General features: G+C 49.0%; 1 protein-coding gene across 2 annotated transcripts; it reads right to left on the bottom strand.

The window, feature by feature from the left end:
• Positions 1 to 2,898: 2,898 nt before the first annotated feature.
• On the bottom strand, positions 2,899 to 19,935 carry CAPNS1 (calpain small subunit 1). Of its 2 annotated transcripts, none has more exons than XM_069746510.1 (11): positions 19,830 to 19,935; positions 15,286 to 15,411; positions 14,868 to 14,901; positions 12,658 to 12,747; positions 11,799 to 11,856; positions 9,627 to 9,691; positions 8,978 to 9,046; positions 7,900 to 7,978; positions 7,346 to 7,462; positions 6,909 to 6,967; positions 2,899 to 3,186 (listed from the first exon to the last, which is right to left on the bottom strand). In XM_069746510.1, the coding sequence occupies exons 2-11, from the start codon at positions 15,396 to 15,398 to the stop codon at positions 3,160 to 3,162; spliced, it is 711 nt and encodes a 236-aa protein (XP_069602611.1). In that variant the 5' UTR covers positions 15,399 to 15,411; positions 19,830 to 19,935; the 3' UTR covers positions 2,899 to 3,159. The 2 variants fall into 2 exon arrangements, with proteins under 2 accessions (XP_069602611.1, XP_069602612.1); XM_069746511.1 differs by having other exon boundaries at positions 15,286 to 15,407; positions 19,830 to 19,925.
• Between the last annotated feature and the right edge of the window lie 990 nt (positions 19,936 to 20,925).

A 20,925-nucleotide genomic window follows, 5' to 3' on the forward strand; every position in this document is an offset into this window, starting at 1 on the left:
GGGGAATACTGAGGTCATCATACTGTGTGAGGGAAATACTGAGGTCATCGTACTGTGTGAGGGGAATACTAAGGTCATCATACTGTGTGAGGGGGAATACTGGGGTCAGCATACTGTGTGAGGGGGATTACTGAGATCATCATACTGTGTGAGGGGGAATACTGAGGTCATCATACTGTGTGAGGGGAATACTGAGGTCATCATACTGCGTGAGGGGAAACACTGAGGTCATCTTACTGTGTGAGGGGGAATACTGAGGTCATCATACTGTCATCTATAACCCTGTATGTAACCCCTTTCTCATGTACAGCACCATGAAATTAATGGTGCTATATAAATAAATAATAATAATAGTGTGAGGGGAATACTGAGGTCATCATACTGTGTGAGGGGAAACACTGAGGTCATCATACTGTGTGAGGGGGAATACTGAGGTCATCATACTGTGTGAGGGAAATACTGGAGGTCATCATACTGTGTGAGGGGAATACTGAGGTCATCATACTGTGTGAGGGGGATTACTGAAGTCATCATACTGTGTGAGGGGGATTACTGAAGTCATCATACTGTGTGAGGTTTACTGAGGTCGTCATACTGTGTGAGGGGAATACTGAGGTCATCATACTGTGTGAGGGGGATTACTGAAGTCATCATACTGTGTGAGGGGGATTACTGAAGTCATCATACTGTGTGAGGTTTACTGAGGTCGTCATACTGTGTGAGGGAAATACTGAGGTCATCATACTGTGTGAGGGGGAATACTGAGGTCATCATACTGTGTGAGGGGGAATACTGAGGTCATCATACTGTGTGAAGGGCAATACTGAGGTCATCATACTGTGTGAGGGGGATTCTAAGGTCATCATACTGTGTGAGGGGCAATACGGAGGTCATCATACTGTGTGAGGGAAATACTGAGGTCATCATACTGTGTGAGGGGGATTCTAAGGTCATCATACTTTGTTGGGGGCACTATGGGAGCATCACACTGTGTGAGGGGACATACTGCATCAGAATGTGTGGGGAACAAAACTGTTTAGAGGGACACTGGAGGTATCATACCGTGTGCTGAGCACTGTTGTGGCATTTTGTGTTCCAGGAGGGTTCACTGGGGATTACCTACTGTATTGGAGGCGCTGTGTGGGTATCACACTGTGTAAGAGGAATACTGGGTGAATCAATCATACAGCACGGTGTCATTATACTGTGTGGGGACACTGAGGGTACCATACTTTTTGAGAGGCAATGTGGTGGCATCATTCTGTGTTGCCAGGTCACTGGAAGTTTCACACCATGTGGGGGACACGTGGAAACATGCGGCCGCGGGGACTCCAACATGTCACCCGGGCACCCTAGGAAAACTCCAGTAACAAGCATTTGCGCTCATCACTGGTTATACCAACATATAGGCCATAAAAATAGGTATTCTACCATATGGGAGCACAGTGGTTCAGTGGTTAGCACTGCAGCCTTGCAGCGCTGGAGTCCTGGGTTCAAATCCCATCAAGGACAACATCTATAAAGAGTTTGCATGTTCTCCCCGTGTTTGCGTGGGTTTCCTCCGGGTACTCCGCTTTCCTCCCAAATTCCAAAGACATTCTGATCGGGATTCTAGATAGTGAGCCCCATCGGGGACAGCGATGATAATGTGCGCAAACTGTAAAGCGCTGCGGAATATGTTAGCGCTATATAAAAATAATTATTATACGGGACCTCATAAGAACTTCATTAGCGCCATTATTTTTATGTACACGTAAAGGATTGGGCAGTCATAGGGGTGTGGCTTAGATGTAAAAAAAAAAAAAAATTGAAGCAGCAAATTGCGTGTGCTGCAAAGACATATGTATGTTTCCCATTTTTCAGAATTGGGGCGCTATGGTTTTGGCCAATGGTTAAAAATGGGTTCGCTACCCTTTTACAAATATCACAGTGCGTGCTGCACATGTCTAATACGTGCGCAGTGTGTGAGATGTGAGCGGTGTGGGCAATATGGAAGTATCACAATATTTTTATTTATTTTTTTAACAGAACGAGAAGTAATTTTGAATAACACCATTCACTTTAGAATGGAAAAGTGATGAAATTGTGGGTAAAAAAAAAACCAAAATACGAAAACCTATATTCCACCAATTGTTTCATATATGAAGATTGGTAGGTCATTTTTTTTTACCACTCAACAGACCAGTACGATTAAGGCGAAACCATTGTTTAACTTTATTATATTGGGTATAAAAAAAAAATTAGAAATCGTGAAAATAGTTTTTGTGGCCATTTTTTGGGAGGTGGAAAAACAGTGACTGAAAAGCAGAAATTCATTAATTCACTACAAACATTTATACATTTGATTTTTATGGATAAAACAATGCCAAATATGACTTATTCGTTATAAATTGGGAAAAGTGGTGCGGATTCAAACTTTTATATATTTTATTATAATTTTTTTTTTCTGTTTTTTTTTTTTTAGAAACATTTTTAACTTGAATCTGTCTGTCGATACTTGGTGCACAAACCATGGACAGCGCGAATCGGAGCCTGGATGCACGATTACAGCCAGGTATATTTTTTGCTCTGGAGTTTCAGAGAAAATATAGATTAAGGATCCGACCGGGAACCATAGTCGGAAACAATACTAGCCCAGCTTTCCCCCTATAGCTCTAGGCGAAAGTATTCTCCCGTGTGTGAAGATCTGTCAATCACCTAGAGCAGCGCTGGGAATAGCCGGCCAGGGACAGCTCCAGCTTAATCTCGTCTCTGCCTATGGTGGGATAAATTACGGTCCCAATGACTTCTATGAGCACCGTACTATGGCGCTGTCCAGTTCTCCAGGCATGGTCGATCAGCTAAATCGCAGGGCAGGTCGCTTGTGATGGACGGCGTACAAATAAATCATTGCAGAAATGAACTGGTTGGATTTATTGTCATTCACCTGGCATTACAAGAGAGCATATAAGAGCAGAAGCATCACACAGAACATGGTGCCAGCAGGTCCGGTGCCAACCGCCGCCGACCACCCAGCTCACAGATTCCAATATTAAAGTTAAACTTTTTTTTTTTTCCCTAAAGTTTTATAAAGGTAAGGAGTGTAAAAAACAGGCATGTACACAGCTGGGACAGAGGGGAGAGTCCTTCACAGCTCCATAGCGCGGCTCTTCTCCTGGTTCATGAATACATGGTCAGCTGCAGCCACTACAAAAAAATATATATATATATCAGAAGTGTGAAGCCGCTGTCATACTGCACAGGATCACAAATTAATGAGAATAAAAGCGTTTGTCCAGGTTTAAAAAATGCAAAGTCATACAATAAGTCGTGTGCAGAATTATGGCTCGGAATCATTCGCTGCACTGGAAATTAGCTGCAATACCAGACACAGCCACAGATAGTGGTGGCGCTGTTCTCGGTTTCTTGACAAGCCATTTAAGAGTCGCTAGTATATTACGACATATGGTCTTAGTCTGAAGATTACGGTTCACCTTTCTTGAAATCATTCTTTCAATTGTTTTCTATTTACTTATCTGCTCACAACCGAAGTGATCGGACATTGAGCCAGCAGCATAGCGTGGGGAGGAGGATAGGGTCCAGACAGTAAATCAAATGATCGGCCTTGACAGGCGCTGCTTGCTCTTAGAACAGCACAATGAATGCCTGTCTGCCCAGTGCTGGCTATGTAAAGCGCAGCAGGCGAGATTAGATTGTCAACAGCTGCTGCGCTTTGCATAGACGGCCAGCGAGAGGACAGAAGATGAGCAGCTAATGAATGGAGACAAGTGCAGTGCCCATAATTCAATATGGTCTTCAATCATTATTAAGTGCTGCTCGTAGGGACAGGGCTACGACCCGAGGTGGGAAGGGACAGGGCTACGACCCGAGGTGGGAAGGGACAGGGCTACGACCCGAGGTGGGAAGGGACAGGGCTACGACCCGAGGTGGGAAGGGACAGGGCTACGACCCGAGGTGGGAAGGGACAGGGCTACGACCCGAGGTGGGAAGGGACAGGGCTACGACCCGAGGTGGGAAGGGACAGGGCTACGACCCGAGGTGGGAAGGGACAGGGCTACGACCCGAGGTGGGAAGGGACAGGGCTACGACCCGAGGTGGGAAGGAACAGGGCTACGACCCGAGGGAGGCAGGGACAGGGCTACGACCCGAGGGAGGCAGGGACAGGGCTACGACCCGAGGGAGGCAGGGACAGGGCTACGACCCGAGGGAGGCAGGGACAGGGCTACGACCCGAGGGAGGCAGGGACAGGGCTACGACCCGAGGGAGGCAGGGACAGGGCTACGACCCGAGGGAGGCAGGGACAGGGCTACGACCCGAGGTGGGAAGGGACAGGGCTACGACCCGAGGTGGGAAGGGACAGGGCTACGACCCGAGGGAGGCAGGGACAGGGCTACGACCCGAGGGAGGCAGGGACAGGGCTACGACCCGAGGGAGGCAGGGACAGGGCTACGACCCGAGGGAGGCAGGGACAGGGCTACGACCCGAGGGAGGCAGGGACAGGGCTACGACCCGAGGGAGGCAGGGACAGGGCTACGACCCGAGGGAGGCAGGGACAGGGCTACGACCCGAGGGAGGCAGGGACAGGGCTACGACCCGAGAGAGGCAGGGACAGGGCTACGACCCGAGGGAGGCGGGACAGGGCTACGATTTGAGGTAGGGATAGGGATAGGAACGGAGGTAGGGATAGGGCTTGAGGTAGGCTTGATAGGCCTAGGACTTGAGGTAGGGATAGGACGTATGTCTCATTTCAGCAAAAAGCAGAAAATATTAGAGTACCAAATTGGAAACTAAGTTCACGCATAATTTCCTCAAATACAATCCATGCGATAAGTAATAAGATGTTCAATACTGGACTGATGGAAGGGACTCCGGAGATCCAGGAATAAGAAGGCAGAATAGTTACCTTGCCCCGGCAATCCAAGCTACTCCATTACCTACAGCAACATTTTATCAGCACATGAGTAAAAATGCAGTGTATTAGGTCTGTCAGTGTTAGGCTGTGTGCACACGCTGCGGATTTTGCTGCAGATCCGCAGCGGATTTGGCCGCTGCGGATCTGCAGCAGTTTTCCCAAAGTTTACAGTACAATGTAAACCTATGGGAAAAAAAACCCGCTGTGCACATGCTGCGGAAAAAGCCACGCAGAAACGCTGCGGATTATTTTCCGCAGCATGTCAATTGTTTGTGTGGATTCCGCAGCGGGTTTCAACCAGCACCAATAGGAAAGTGCTGGTGAAAACCTGCAGAAGACTTCGCAGAAGAAACCGCAAGAAAATCCACAGTGAAAACCGCAGTGGTTTTGCACTGCGGATTTTCCAAATCCGCAGCGTGGGCACATACCCTTATACTAAGAGGCAGCCTATTAGACCCTGCCTTCAGTTAAATGAGGAAACAGGAACACATGGGCTACTTGCACAGTGAACAAGTCTGTATGATCATGTTCACACACCACCAAGAAACCTGAAGACACAAAAGAGAATAGTAAAACCAAAAACACTCAGTTTGAAAAAATGTTGCAGTAATCCGCAAGTGCTAGTAAAAGATGTAAAAAACAGGGTATTTGGTTGATACGTTTTTTGCAAAAAATGTATACTAAGCTGCTCTACCAATCTTCACGGTATACCCATATCAGAGCAGTCCTAACTAATGTATGCAATCCCTATCTGATGTATTTAAAAACCTGATCATCTGTATATAACCTGTGTGAACAGGGTTCAGAGAGGAAAAATCCATGTGTGCATACAGGGTAGAACAGCTTTTGTGCAGATAGCCCAAGAGGAGTGGTGGAACTCCCCAGTCTTGTAGACACAAGAGAACAATTGTGGAAACAGGAACACATGGGCTACTTGCACAGTGAACAAGTCTGTATGATCATGTTCACACACCACCAAGAAACCTGAAGACACAAAAGAGAATAGTAAAACCAAAAACACTCAGTTTGAAAGGGTATACCGTGAAGATTGGTAGAGCAGCTTAGTATACATTTTTTGCAAAAAACGTATCAACCAAATACCCTGTTTTTTACATCTTTTACTAGCACTTGCGGATTACTGCAACATTTTTTCAAACTGAGTGTTTTTGGTTTTACTATTCTCTTTTGTGTCTTCAGTTAAATGACCAGGATTGGAGCATTCTGGCACATGGACTGGGGTGTCAGCCGTGCCTCTGCAACCTCTAGCAGATCCTGAGAACAGAATTCTCTTTGACATCTTTCACGTGGTTGGTACTGTAAGACAGCCCCATGCAAGTGAATGGGTCTGTGCAGGTCAAAGTGGTGGATTGGAGGGAAAAGTTAAAAAAAATAAAAAATGTTGCTGTCCTAGAAATTACCTTGAAAGTGCGGATAACCTTTCATTATGGGGTTTATCAGGGGGCCCACCAATCTGTGAGCAATGGCGAATCCCAGCTCTACTTTCTGTTATAGGAGAAACCACCCCCTTAAAGGGTTATTAGCAGAATTGGAGGCTAATCCTACGTCATAGGACAGAGGATAATGTACTGGTGGCTGGGACTCTCAGTAATCAGCGACTAATTGGAGTAGATGTGCGTATGCTCGATATTCACGCCATTCATTGTCTATAGGACTGCCAGAGAAAGCAGAGTAGAGCGCTCTGCCATTACCAGCGTCCTGCAGGCGAGGAGGTTGAGCATGCACATCTTTGTTCCATTCACCCTGATGACTGAGCCCCGTCCTTGGGATTGCTGGGGGCCCAGCAGTCAGGATCAGTAACTGAGTGGGGGGGGGGGGGGGGGGGTGTAATATTAAATTCAGGGAATACCCCTTACATCATTAAATTCCGCAAGGACACCTTCAGCTGCAGAACCCTGGTGAACTCTGAACGTGTGCAGATTGCAGAAACACCCATATCCGCAGCCTCCGAAATCACCAAAACATGACAAGCGCTCACCTCCTGAATGGTCACCCTGATCTTCCCATCTCCATCTTTATCCAAAGCTTTAAAAGCCCCTGGAAAACAAGAAAGTGCGGTGTGAATACAGGCGGCCATCGCCCTCCTCCAGAAAAGGGGGACACTGATGGACTCCCACCACTTGTGTTTTGGAGTTTCATTTTCATGACATTTTATTTCTTTCTTTACCTTATGGATTACATATATTTATATTTTCATAAATCGGTCTTATACAGACAGGCAATATCAAATAAGGGGCGAGAGTCAAATTTATACTTTAGACATTATAAAACAGACACTATGCGGTAAAGGAGCGCTCCAAGCCCCTATCCAGAAATGGCAGAGGATGGCCGCTGGCGTCACCCATCGTATACACCAAACACAGGGTGGCACAGTTGTCCCAATTGTGAACGCCCCTTTAACTCGTTATTACTTACGGAACATGGCGTCGAGCCGCACCAGACAGCCGATGTAGTTGTCGAAGTCCATGTCCCCTTTCTCGTCGGAATAACGGCGGCTGATCATCTGGTACAACTGGCCGTTCAGCTGGAATCCTAAGGGAAGGGAAGGACGATATATCTGTAATAATGGAGGGTCTCCATGATGATCGCTGCCACCTGGGCCCGTTCATGCTGCCCGCTCCACATACCTGGCTGACAAAGGAGCTAGACTGACTCCGAAACGCGTAGCAACAAGGTTTTTATGCCATTACCCCAGTGGGACATCACTTCATGTCCTGTGGCAGCGCTGAGCACAGCCACCATTGTCCTCCCTTCCTGGGATCTCCATCAGGACCTCCACACAGTCCAGCAGCCATTTGGACTGACCCCGTTAATCCTCAGTGTTGTGCCCGACATCGCACAGCAGGCTCAGGAGAGAACCTCCAACAATGAGGTTTATTCGCCATTATGATCTGAGCAAGATGCGCTTCCCTTTCTCTTTCAACTACAAGAAATGTGAGAGGGTAGGAGTTGTAGTAACTACCACCCACCTGCTGCTTGGAACGCCCCCGGGAGCTCATTGCCATTAATCGTTCCTGATCGGTCAGCGTCATATCTCTTGTAGATCGCCTGGAAAAGTAGAAGTGGAAAAGAGTTATATTAGACACCTCAGCAGCTGCAGAACCTCATAATACACACCCCATAGCCACTGCAGAACCTCATAATACACAGCCCTCAGCCACTGCACAACCTCATAATACACCTCAATTGCTGCAGAACGTCATAAGACACCTCAGCCGCTGAAGAACCTCATAAGACACCTCAGCTGCTGCAGAACCTCATTAGACACCTCAGCTTATTCAGAACCTCATTAGCAACACCTCAGCCGCTGCAGAACCTCGTTAGACACCTCAGCCGCTACAGAACCTTATAAGACACTTCAACTGCTGCTGAACTTCATAATACACAGCCCTCAGCCGCTGCAGAACCTCATAAGACACCTCAGATGCTGCAGAACCTCATAAGACACCTCAGCCGCTGCAGAACCTCATTAGAGACACATCGGCCGCTACAGAACCTCATTAGACACCTCAGCTGCTGCAGAACCTCGATAGAGACACCACGGCCACTGCAGAACCTCGATAGAGACACCACGGCCACTGCAGAACCTCAGAGTCACCTCGGCAGCTACAGAATCGCATTATAGACACCTCAGCCACTGCAGAACCTAATTAGACACCTCAGCTGCTGCAGAACCGCATTATAGACACCTCAGCTGCTGCAGAACCGCATTCTAGACACCTCAGCTGCTGCAGAACCGCATTCTAGACACCTCAGCTGCTGCAGAACCTCAGACACCTCAGCTGCTGCAGAACCGCATTGACACCTCAGCTGCTGCAGAATTGCATTATAGACACTTCAGCTGCTACAGAACCTCATAATACACAGTCCTCAGCCACTGCAGAACCTCATAATACGATAAATGAGCTCAATGTGCACAGGAACCTGTCTTTGCTGATCCTTCCCATCAGTCCTCACACTGCGCTCGCTACTGCCCCCTACAATCACTGGATGGGGCAGAGTACCCGCCCGCTGTGCTGTCGTCTTACATTTTGCAGTTTCCGTTACCTGCCATTTCTTGATGTTGTTCCACAAGTACTTGAATTCCTCAAACCCCAGCTTTCCGGTGCTGTCGCTCTGTACGGAGGAGTTAAGGAGCAAACATCTCACCCATCGCCACTGCCTCAGTGTACGATACAGTACGAGGACGATGGGGTAAGGAAAGTCATTATACGGACGTCCAGACTATCGTCACCAGGATTTTGCGTCTGGTTTTGCAGCTCAGCTCCCTTGAAGAAATTGGAGATTGTCTGCACTACCGGACACAACCTGAGAACAGGTGTGGCGCTGTTTGTGGAAGAAAGCACTGTATAAATCCCAGAGAGTGAGAACGCTGCTCCGTTGATTTTGTATATTATGTTGTATCAACAGCGCTGCAGCCAATCACTGATCTCTGACAATGTGGATGGAACAAGGAGCTGAACTCAGAGATCGTCCCCGAAAAAACAAAACAAAAACATAAGCCCTGATATGGTGATGTCGGCAAAAAATACAAGTTATGGCTCTTGGAAAAAGTGGGTAGATAAAAAGAAATTAAATAAAAAAATTAAAAGTGACTGATGTGTGTGGGAGAGAAGGATCGGCCATGTTGAATCTAAGGGCCTCAGGAGAGATGGCCGTCACCGGAGCCAGAACACGGGACGCTACGTAAGGATACGTCCATCACGGCCACCATACTGCGACATGAATCGATGCTGAAGCCGTCCGTCTTCAGGTCCTGATCTGGAAGAACAGAGGATCACAGCGTCACCATTAAGAGCCGACATTTACATGAGGACAAACAGGATTTACATGAGGCTCAGCCTGGGGCCAGCCGAAATATGAGAGGGGCATTCCCATTACCAGGACATGAGATTACTGTATCTAAGGGGGTCTCACCCGCTGATCCCGAGAATAACGAGCGCACAATGCTGACAAGACTTCCCTGTAGAGTGGTCCTGTTCCCTGGCATGGCCGGGCAACCATCCTGCAGGAAAGGACTACAAAGGAGCATAATGGCGCCTCCATTTTCAGAATCATTGGGGCCTGAGAGGTTGGACCTTCACACAGAGTGATGACATATCTTAGCATGACAGATGGTGGTCCTACTGCTAGAATCCGCAACCATCTCAAGAACAGAAAGTATGCTGGACATGGGTCTCAGAGGTAGGACCACCATTCATCTCCTGATCAGAAGCTTTGACCGATGATGGTCACACAGCAGGATCCATTGCTCATCTCGAGAAGAGAAATGAAGACAATTGGTGGTCCTACTGCTGGTCTGGAGAACAGAAAGTGTGCTGGATGTGGGTCCCTGCAGTAGGACCACCATCCATCTCCAGAAGAGAAGCTTTGGCTAATGGTGGTCCCACAACAGGACCCCCTTGTTCATTTCGAGAAGAGAAAGGATGACAATTGGTGGTCCCATATCTCTTTCCTCATGTTCAGGCATTGCAGGACCTTAGGTATCCATGGTTACGACCACGGATATAGTGACAGATAGTTGCTAGTGGTCGTACCTATAGATACCCAAGTCCTGCAATGCCTGCACATGAGGAAAAAGACACAGCGAGTCAGAGAAACTATACTACATATCTAATTGGAGGCATTTGCTAGTATTAATATTACACCAACTACATAATGGGATGGGAAGACCCCTCTAACTCTACTCCCTGCAACCCTGTTTGTTGTTATATGCTATGGACTAGGAGGTTGATGGTGACCAGGGGTGGCAGTCATGAGACACCTTGACTGTTGTGGAGGCCGAACCAATAAGCGGAAATTAATTCTGCTCAATATTAAACATATTAATTATAATTATTTATGAGTTTCAATTGTATCACTTAATATTGAGCAGAATTAAGTATGCACATAGCCTCCAGGTACGTACACTATGAGCCTCCCCCACATAGCCTCCACGTACATAAACAGTGTGAGCCCCCCCACATAGCCTCCACGTACATACACAGTGTGAGCCCCCCCCACATAGCCTCCACGTACATACAGTGTGAGCCCCCCACATAGCCTCCACGTACATACACAGTGTGAGCCCCCCCACATAGCCTCCACGTACCTACAGTGTGAAGCCCCCACACAGCCTCCACGTACGTAGTGAGCCCTCACATACATACACAGTGTGAGCCCCCACACAGCCTCCACGTACGTAGTGAGCCCCCACATATACACAGTGTGAGCCCCGTGCATACATACACAGTGTGAGCCCCGCGCATACATACACAGTGTGAGCCCCGCGCATACATACACAGTGTGAGCCCCGCGCATACATACACAGTGTGAGCCCCGCGCATACATACACAGTGTGAGCCCCGCGCATACATACACAGTGTGAGCCCCGCGCATACATACACAGTGTGAGCCCCGCGCATACATACACAGTGTGAGCCCCGCGCATACATACACAGTGTGAGCCCCGCGCATACATACACAGTGTGAGCCCCGCGCATACATACACAGTGTGAGCCCCGCGCATACATACACAGTGTGAGCCCCGCGCATACATACACAGTGAGCCCCGCACATACATACACAGTGAGCCCCGCACATACGCCGATTGGTGGAAGATGGTGCCGGCAGTCCTAACCTCCACTAATGTATTCGACACCATCTGCACATAGCGGTGCCAGAAAGCAGTGGCGGATGGACGGCGGGCGGGCGCGGTGCCGTCCGTGGGCCACTGGTTCAGCCCTTCGATTATCTCAGTCCGCGGGCCAGAGTGGAACAGCCAGGGGGCCGGATGTGGCCCGCAGGCCGGAGCTTTCCCAGGTCTGATATAGGCTGATCGCTAATAGTGATCCCCTAATTGTCACCACTGACTCCTTCCAATACTCACGTCGTGAAATCACTTTGTTGAGAATTCCCATCAATTCGGTGGCGCTGACCTCCATGTCCTGGAGAAACAGGAGCGGACATTAAACATTGTGCAGCACCGAGCATCCTCCCTATAACAACACACACAATGCCAACTCTGGAAGACGTGCCAATGTGTGCCCGTGACTGAGGATAAAGCAGCGGGCACCACCCTATAATACAGGGATCAACCTGCTGCACACTAGGTGACATAGTACTAAACAGAAGGACGCAAAAACAGGGGTCACCTAAAAGTAAGATATCGGACCATCACAACAAGCCAAAAGACAGCATAAAACCAATTATAAAGCCCACGGCTCTGAAGAACTGACCAAACAACCTGCAACAGAGCTGCGGTCTACCCTAACCCACCATACAGTCAATAAGAGGAATGCAAAGTGCTGCCTCAATCAATAACAATAATCCACGATAGTGGAGCAAAATAATAAATATACCATATAATACTAAATAACAGCATGTTTGCCCCTGAGGAAGCTTTTTAGTGTGGCGATACGCATGGGATCTGGCCTTTTGATAGGCACGAGTCCCTTAGTCCCTCTACCACCGTGTATAGCCTCACAATCATTTCTTACTGGGTTTTTCCATTCATTTTTTTTCTTCTCTTAATATTTGTTTTCTTCCATGTGTGCGCATTATGCTGGAGGATACTGTCTGTTCCTTATAATTATATACGGCTAGGATCTGTTTGCTCCGCTATAGTGGATTACTGTTACAACTTCTTGATTGAGGCAGCAATTTTCTGTATATATCATTGCATACATTTAATTTACTGTATGGCTGGTGAGGGTAGACCACAACCCTGACGCGCGCCCGAGACTTACATCTCCGGCCAGCTGGCTGAAGAGCCGACGGAACTGCCGATCCTCCTCGCTCTCATTGGCCTGAACGACTGAAATGTGGGTCCGCGGGGGCTGCGGAGAGAGAAGAAGAATTAGGAACTCATGGACCTGTCCTACTCCACCTAATCGGCTGCGTAGAAGAACATGATCTCTAGCTTTCTGTTATCAGGTTCTTCCATTAAGAAGTCCCTGTTCCACAACACACATGGTGGGGTCTCAGAAGGGGTTTTCCATGGAAGCTAGATCGGTGATAACTTGCTGGCTGCTGGGGGCCCCCATCGTTTAAAACGGAGCAATGCTCAGACATGCACACCACCATTGTCCAAAGACCATGAACCTAATCATAAAGTGCATAGGTAACCATCTATGTACTGCAATGGTGCATTCCAGAACCAGATATCATGGTAAATGGTTGTCAAGGTGGCGGGACCCCCAGAGTATCATCCTACAGCCGGAGCTTAGCTGGCAATAACAGCCCACCTCCGATCGCTGATCATTGGGGCGATCATCATTATGTAATCATTCATTAAAGGGTCACTAAACACTCACTGGACCCACAATATTCGTGGCGTGTTGGCAGAGTTATGCCAGGTCCCAAACATCTATGACTGCTAGTTATGAGGGGGCCTTGTACAACCCCTGGAAAAAATTATGGAATCGCCAGCCTTGGAGGATGTTCATTCAGTTGTTTAATTTTGTAGAAAAAAAAAAAAAAAAAAAAAAGCAGATTACAGACACGGCACAAAACTAAAAAGTCATTTTAAATGGCAACGTTCTGGCTTTAAGAAACACTAAAAGAAATCAAGAACTAAAAATGTGGTAGTCGGTAATGGTTACTTTTTTAACCAAGCATAGGGGAAAAATTATGGAATCACTCAATTCTGAGGAAAAAATTATGGAATCAGTCAATTCTGAGGAAAAAGTTATGGAATCACCCTCTAAATTTCAATTCCCCAAACTAACACCTGCATCAAATTAGATCTGCTCGTTAGTCTGCATCTAAATAGAAGCGATCACACCTTGGAGAGTTGTTGCACCAAGTGGACTGACATGATTCCTGGCTCCAACACGAGAGATGTCAATTGAAATAAAGGAGAGGATTATCAAACTATTAAAGGAAGGTAAATCATCACGCAATGTTGCAAAAGATGTTGGTTGTTCATAGTCAGCTGTGTCTAAAATCTGGACCAAATACAAACAACATGGGAAGGTTGTTAAAGGCAAACATACTGGTAGACCAAGGAAGACATCAAAGCGTCAAGACCGGAAACTTAAAGCAATATGTCTCCAAAACAGGAAGTGCACAACAAAACAAATGAGGAACGAATGGGTGGAAACTGGAGTCAACGTCTGTGACCGAACGGTAAGAAACCGCCTAAAGGAAATGGGATTTACATACAGAAAAGCTAAACGAAAGCCATCATTAACACCTAAACAGGAAAAAACAAGGTTACAATGGGCTAAGGAAAAGCAATCGTGGACTGTGGATGATTGGATGAAAGTCATATTCAGTGATGAATCGCGAATCTGCATTGGGCGAGGTGATGATGCTGGAACTTTTGTTTGGTGCCGTTCCAATGAGATTTATAAAGATGACTGCCTGAAGAGAACATGCAAATTTCCACAGTCATTGATGATTTGGGGCTGCATGTCAGGTAAAGGCACTGGGGAGATGGCTGTCATTACATCTTCAATAAATGCACAAGCTTATGTTGATATTTTGGACACTTTTCTTATCCCATCAATTGAAAGGATGTTTGGGGATGATGAAATCATTTTTCAAGATGATAATGCATCCTGCCATAGAGCAAAAACTGTGCAAACATTCCTCAAGAAAAGACACATAAGGTCAATGTCATGGCCTGCAAATAGTCCGGATCTCAATCCTATTGAAAATCTTTGGTGGAAGTTGAAGAAAATGGTCCAAGACAAGAATCCAACCTGCAAAGCGGATCTGGCGACAGCAATCAGGGAAAGATGGAGCCAGATGGATGGAGAGTCCTGTGTGACCCTCATTAGTCCAGGCCTCAGAGACTGCAAGCTGTAATAAAAGCCAGAGGTGGTGCAACAAAATACTAGTGATGTGTTGGAGGGTTTTTTGTTTGTTTGTTTTTCATGATTCCATAATTTTTGCCAGGGGTTGTATAGGAGACCACCTTGGTATAAATCTGGGAATGTAGATGATTACTCACCGGTGGTGTTGGGTTGTAGTTTGCAGCTGCGTCACTGTAAAAAAAAAAAAAAAACAGAACCTCATTACTAGATCTATGTGAATGTAGGGTGATGGGACACGAGAGGAACCCATCTCGTACAAATCCCTTCCGCCGGCTAGACTTCATGGCGTACAAAGATGGCAGTGATGGGGTATTCAGTAGACCCCCGTCCGCCATGGTAACGCATCAGAACCTCATGCTCACACTGTGGGGGAGCGGAGGAGTTGTAGAATGCGACCAACGACAATGGAACCATTTAATGCTGCCGTCAGGGATTCAGAACGACATCTAAACGATTAAAGAGCAGCGATCGGAGCTGCGTACCGTCCTGGGATCCATCCTTAGGTCCGAGAAGAAAGTGAAATTTACACCACGGTCAATCACAATGAAGGTTCACCTGAGAACGTTGAGAATCCCTCCGAAGAGTCCCCCGCCTCCTCCAGCGCCAAAGTAACTTCCACCGCCACCTCTTCCGCCACCGCCTCCCATGTACTGATTGATCAGGAACATTGCTGCAATCTAGCTAAAAGAGAAAAAAAAAACCCTAAAAGGTCTGCATGAGAGCTGTGTACTCAAAACGGTTAGAGAAATGTAATGAGCATGATCACTAGCAAAGTTTAATTTTTATTGATCTTGAGTGTCCTCCTAACAGGACCTATCCAGAGGACTAGGTTAGGGTTAGGTTAGGTTGCAATACCCCTTAAAAAGGGGTTTACAAAACATTACATTAAATTAACCAACAGTTTTAGCCCTTATTGTTTTCTGCTGCTCCCACGAGCACAGTTTTTTTTATTTTTTAATCTGCCATACGGTTCTAGAGATATGAGCCTTTTATGTTGCTCACAGGCTCCTCAGGGGCGTGGCTATAGGCTGATCTGCATAATTACCCTGTGAGCCACGCCTCCTTGGTAAAGACCATAAAAATCAGTGTTAAATAAAAGGCTCATATCTCTGCAACCGTTTGTCAGATTTAAAAAATAAAAGAATCGGCATAAATAGGAGAATAACGGGAATAGAATAGGGCAAGAAGTGGCAACTTCTGACCTTCTGACCTCTTTAAAGGGAGCCTGTCACCAGAATTTCCCCATATAATATACGGCCAGCACCTTTCAGGCAGACATACAGGGAACAGACATACAGTAAACTAGAGTGCTGTAACATGGGGCTGAAAGAAAGATGCTGGCAGCCCTCAATGATCTTAAAGGGACCGTCTGCATTGAATGACTGTTCAAACCAAGCACAGGTGCTCGGTGCACCTTCCACCGACTTGTCTTCCATCTTTTTTCACTTTCCTCCAGCTTAATAAATCCAAAGCTTTCAAAGCAGAGCCGAGTGTACGTGTGTATGGTAGGAACGGGGCTCGTGTATGGTCCCCTTACTTGCAGAGATATCTAACAGAACCAATCAAAAGTGGCCGTTTGTAAATCTGATCAATTTTCATCATCAAGCTGATTGTTGGTGACCCCGATCCGTGGATTTATGGAGACAATATAGGCGTGATGCTTCTGCCATCGCCGTGTTGACACGGACCCCTCCCTCCCCATTACGTCTGCGCCCCAGTACAGTAAATACAGTACGCTCGCTGGAGGAACCGGTCCGACAGGTCTGTGATTCAGAGAAGTAAAATCTGCCCGGCGGCCATGAGCAGTCTGCCGCTGATCCCGGGGCAGTGCAGGCGCCGCTGATCCCCACCCTGCATATACACGGAAGCTATAATATGACACACACAGCACCGGTCCGGCTGGTTTGTAAGGAATGTGCAGATGTAACCACACCCTGATGAATGACAGACCCCCACCCCCTTGTCACAAATCAGCCCCACTCTCCCCCGGGGGGATAGCATTCCCACACACTGCAATGTATAGAAGAACTGGAAGCTTCACCTGATAAAACATGAATGACCAGTGCGGAGAGTAGGGGTGGTAGTACACTGCGGCTGACTGCCAGGATCTCACTAGTCCTCAGTGATTTCTAGGAACGGGGGAAGTGACAGCTGCAATCTGCACAGGATGCCAGCACTCGGCGGGGCGCGGTGACTGCAGGCCGGGGGCGAGGGCAGAGGAGGGCACGCTGCAGTTATAACAGCCAGCGGAGATCAGGGGCGGCCGGGGGCTGCGGTGACGCTTATCTGCAAGTGTAGACAGAGCACACAGTGAAATCCACCGGCGACATTAATCTAATGCATACAGCGGCTCAGAGCGGGGGCCGCCCCATGCCCATCTCATGACTATGGTGGAGGTCAGTGCCCCCTCAACAGCGGCTCAGAGCGGGGGCCGCCCCATGCCCATCTCATGACTATGGTGGAGGTCAGTCCCCCCTCAACAGCGGCTCAGAGCGGGGGCCGCCCCATGCCCATCTCATGACTATGGTGGAGGTCAGTGCCCCCTCAACAGCGGCTCAGAGCGGGGGCCGCCCCATGCCCATCTCATGACTATGGTGGAGTCAGTCTCCCCTCAACAGCGGCTCAGAGCGGGGGCCGCCCCATGCCCATCTCATGACTATGGTGGAGGTCAGTGCCCCCTCAACAGCGGCTCAGAGCGGGGGCCGCCCCATGCCCATCTCATGACTATGGTGGAGGTCAGTCTCCCCTCAACAGCGGCTCAGAGCGGGGGCCGCCCCATGCCCATCTCATGACTATGGTGGAGTCAGTCCCCCCTCAACAGCGGCTCAGAGCGGGGGCCGCCCCATGCCCATCTCATGACTATGGTAGAGTCAGTGCCCCCTCAACAGCGGCTCAGAGCGGGGGCCGCCCCATGCCCATCTCATGACTATGGTAGAGTCAGTCTCCCCTCAACAGCGGCTCAGAGCGGGGGCCGCCCCATGCCCATCTCATGACTATGGTAGAGTCAGTCTCCCCTCAACAGCGGCTCAGAGCGGGGGCCGCCCCATGCCCATCTCATGACTATGGTGGAGGTCAGTCTCCCCTCAACAGCGGCTCAGAGCGGGGGCCGCCCCATGCCCATCTCATGACTATGGTGGAGGTCAGTGCCCCCTCAACAGCGGCTCAGAGCGGGAGCCGCCCCATGCCCATCTCATGACTATGGTGGAGGTCAGTCTCCCCTCAACAGCGGCTCAGAGCGGGGGCCGTCCCATGCCCATCTCATGACTATGGTGGAGTCAGTCCCCCCTCAACAGCGGCTCAGAGCGGGGGCCGCCCCATGCCCATCTCATGACTATGGTGGAGGTCAGTCTCCCCTCAACAGCGGCTCAGAGCGGGGGCCGCCCCATGCCCATCTCATGACTATGGTGGAGGTCAGTGCCCCCTCAACAGCGGCTCAGAGCGGGGGCCGCCCCATGCCCATCTCATGACTATGGTGGAGGTCAGTGCCCCCTCAACAGCGGCTCAGAGCGGGGGCCGCCCCATGCCCATCTCATGACTATGGTGGAGGTCAGTCTCCCCTCAACAGCGGCTCAGAGCGCGGGCCGCCCCATGCCCATCTCATGACTATGGTGGAGTCAGTCTCCCCTCAACAGCGGCTCAGAGCGCGGGCCGCCCCATGCCCATCTCATGACTATGGTGGAGGTCTGTCCCCCCTCAACAGCGGCTCAGAGCGGGGGCCGCCCCATGCCCATCTCATGACTATGGTGGGGTCTGTCCCCCCTCAACAGCGGCTCAGAGCGCGGGCAGCCCCATGCCCATCTCATGACTATGGTGGAGGTCAGTGCCCCCTCAACAGCAGCTCAGAGCGGGGGCCGCCCCATGCCCATCTCATGACTATGGTGGAGTCAGTCCCCCCTCAACAGCAGCTCAGAGCGGGGGCCGCCCCATGCCCATCTCATGACTATGGTGGAGTCAGTGCCCCCTCAACTGGTATAAGTCTTATGTGCATCATTGGGGGTAAAAATCCAAAACACCTCCACAAAGTGGATGAGAAGTATCTGGGGGGGGAGATTATTTAAGAATGAGCCCCCATACTGTTTGGAAGCTAAAATCACTGATGTCATTGTGCAGTGCGGGGGCTCGCAGGGGTCCTGGGTTCTAATCCCACCGAGGGCGACATCTACGTGGAGTGTGTTTGGTGGGTTTCCCCTGGGTTCTCCGGTTTCCTCCCACACTCCAGAGACATACTGATAGGGAACCTAGACGGTGAGCCCCGATGGGGACAGCGATGATGATGTGAGTAAACCGCTGCGGAATTAATGATGCTATATAGGCGAGTAATATAAATGGTGGCGCAGCACCTGGTGCATTCACATGTATGATCCTACCCGAAAAAGAGGTGTAGAAATATGATAGTGGAATGCACCAGAGGCCAAACAGAAGAGGCCACGCGCCCCAGCAGGGGAACACAGCGCCTGCTACACTGTAACGACACTCCTCCATGATCAGGAATTGCTGCGGGGTTGATGCAGGGTCCAACCCGTAATGGCCCGATGTGACAGCACAGTGGAGGGGATTTCTAGAAATGTCCATGTCCACTGTGTGGACCCACGGCGTGCCCATCACGGCCGCAGCATGTCCACTCCTGATCGTGGCACCCAGCCTAATAAGTGCTGCACACACATCAATGGCAGCGCACAAGGCACGGGCGACAACGACCAGTCACTGTATTCCCATATAACGGGGGTCCGCCACACATACACTGTACACACGTATCATCCATCACATGTACAAGAAGCGGGGATTACAGGGGGGATCCAGTTTTAGAAACCCACCCATTCAGGAAGCTCGATGATCGGCTGCAGCGCTGCAGACAATATCAGGCACCGGGAGCGGCGGTGGAGACTCAGCAATGGACCGGGGGAGGGCTAGTAATGGACAGAATGCTTTGTAAAATATATCAGGGCGGGATGGGGGGTTTCTGAGACTGGAAAACCCCTTTAAATTATGTGAGTATACACAATGTGAGTATATATGCCTGTACTGGTTATATGGAGCGCTGTATACAGGTATGCCCCGGGTCCCTCCGCTCTCTATCCGCACTATCCCGGTCCTCTCACCTCCCGTCCGCGGTTCCGGGCTCCTCTCTCCTCCTCGGTTCCGGACAGGGCGCGGCCGCGGCAGGACTGATTCACTGACGCTTCTGACAGCGGCGGACACGCCCACACGTATGGCCACGCCCACAAGCCCCTCCTGCTAACAGTGGCTACAGCTCCGCCGCCGCCATCTTTGCGGAGACCAATGTTGTGTACTGGGCAGACATGATAGTCTTCCACAACATGGCCGCGGACTGCAGACCCTTGTGTGTGATGTTTGCTCTGGGCGTTGCTGCAGTGATACTGTGGGGAGAGATGAGAGAGGAGCGCTGCCGGCTTCACACCCTCACTTTCCGCCATCTCACCTTTAACCCTTTACAACACAGCTCATTTCCGTTTTTGCCTTTTCATTTTTTCCTCCCCTTCTTCCCAGCTCCATCACTTTGTTATTTTTCTGTGCACACAGACACGTGAGGGCTTGTTTATTGCAGGTTGAGTTGTACTTTTGAATGACACCACATGGTGTGGAGAAATTATGAGAAAAAAAACAAAACGATTTTTACATTTTTGGGGAATGGTTTTTACGGTGTGCAGTTTGTGATACCAATTACCTCACACTATGATTCTCCTCATAAATATGATGATGGCGATACCCAACATGGACAGTTTTTTTAAATTATTTTAGGCTTATGTGCACACGTTCAGGATTTCTTGCAGAAAATTCCTGAGAAGAACCTGAAATTTTCTGCAAGAAATCTGCGTGCGTTTTTGACGCATTTTTGCAGCTTTTTTGATGCGTTTTTTTTCCCCAGACATTTCCCAATGCGTTTTATAGTGTGTTGTCGCAGGTCTCGACCTACTCTCTGATGAGTCCACCGTAGAGGTGACGTCACGGCACCGGAGAGATAAGACACAACGCACCAGGGCTGTATCGGAAATATCTCTAGTTTTATTAACCCCTTTACCCCCAAGGGTGGTTTGCACGTTAATGACCGGGCCAATTTTTACAATTCTGACCACTGTCCCTTTATGAGGTTATAACTCTGGAACGCTTCAACGGATCCTGGTGATTCTGACAATGTTTTCTCGTGACATATTGTACTTCATGATAGTGGTAAAA

Source organism: Ranitomeya imitator, chromosome 2, assembly GCF_032444005.1.
Source record: "Ranitomeya imitator isolate aRanImi1 chromosome 2, aRanImi1.pri, whole genome shotgun sequence".
NCBI lineage: Eukaryota > Metazoa > Chordata > Amphibia > Anura > Dendrobatidae > Ranitomeya > Ranitomeya imitator.

Coding starts and splice junctions, on each gene's coding strand:
- CAPNS1 (XM_069746510.1), bottom strand. CDS start 15,398: ATGTTCCTGATCAATCAGTACATGGGAGGCGGTGGCGGAAGAGGTGGC. Junction 9,692..11,798: donor CAACAAAGTGATTTCACGAC/GTGAGTATTGGA, acceptor CTGTTCTTCCAG/ATCAGGACCTGAAGACGGAC. Junction 3,187..6,908: donor TCAGGGTGACCATTCAGGAG/GTGAGCGCTTGT, acceptor ATTTTTTTGTAG/TGGCTGCAGCTGACCATGTA.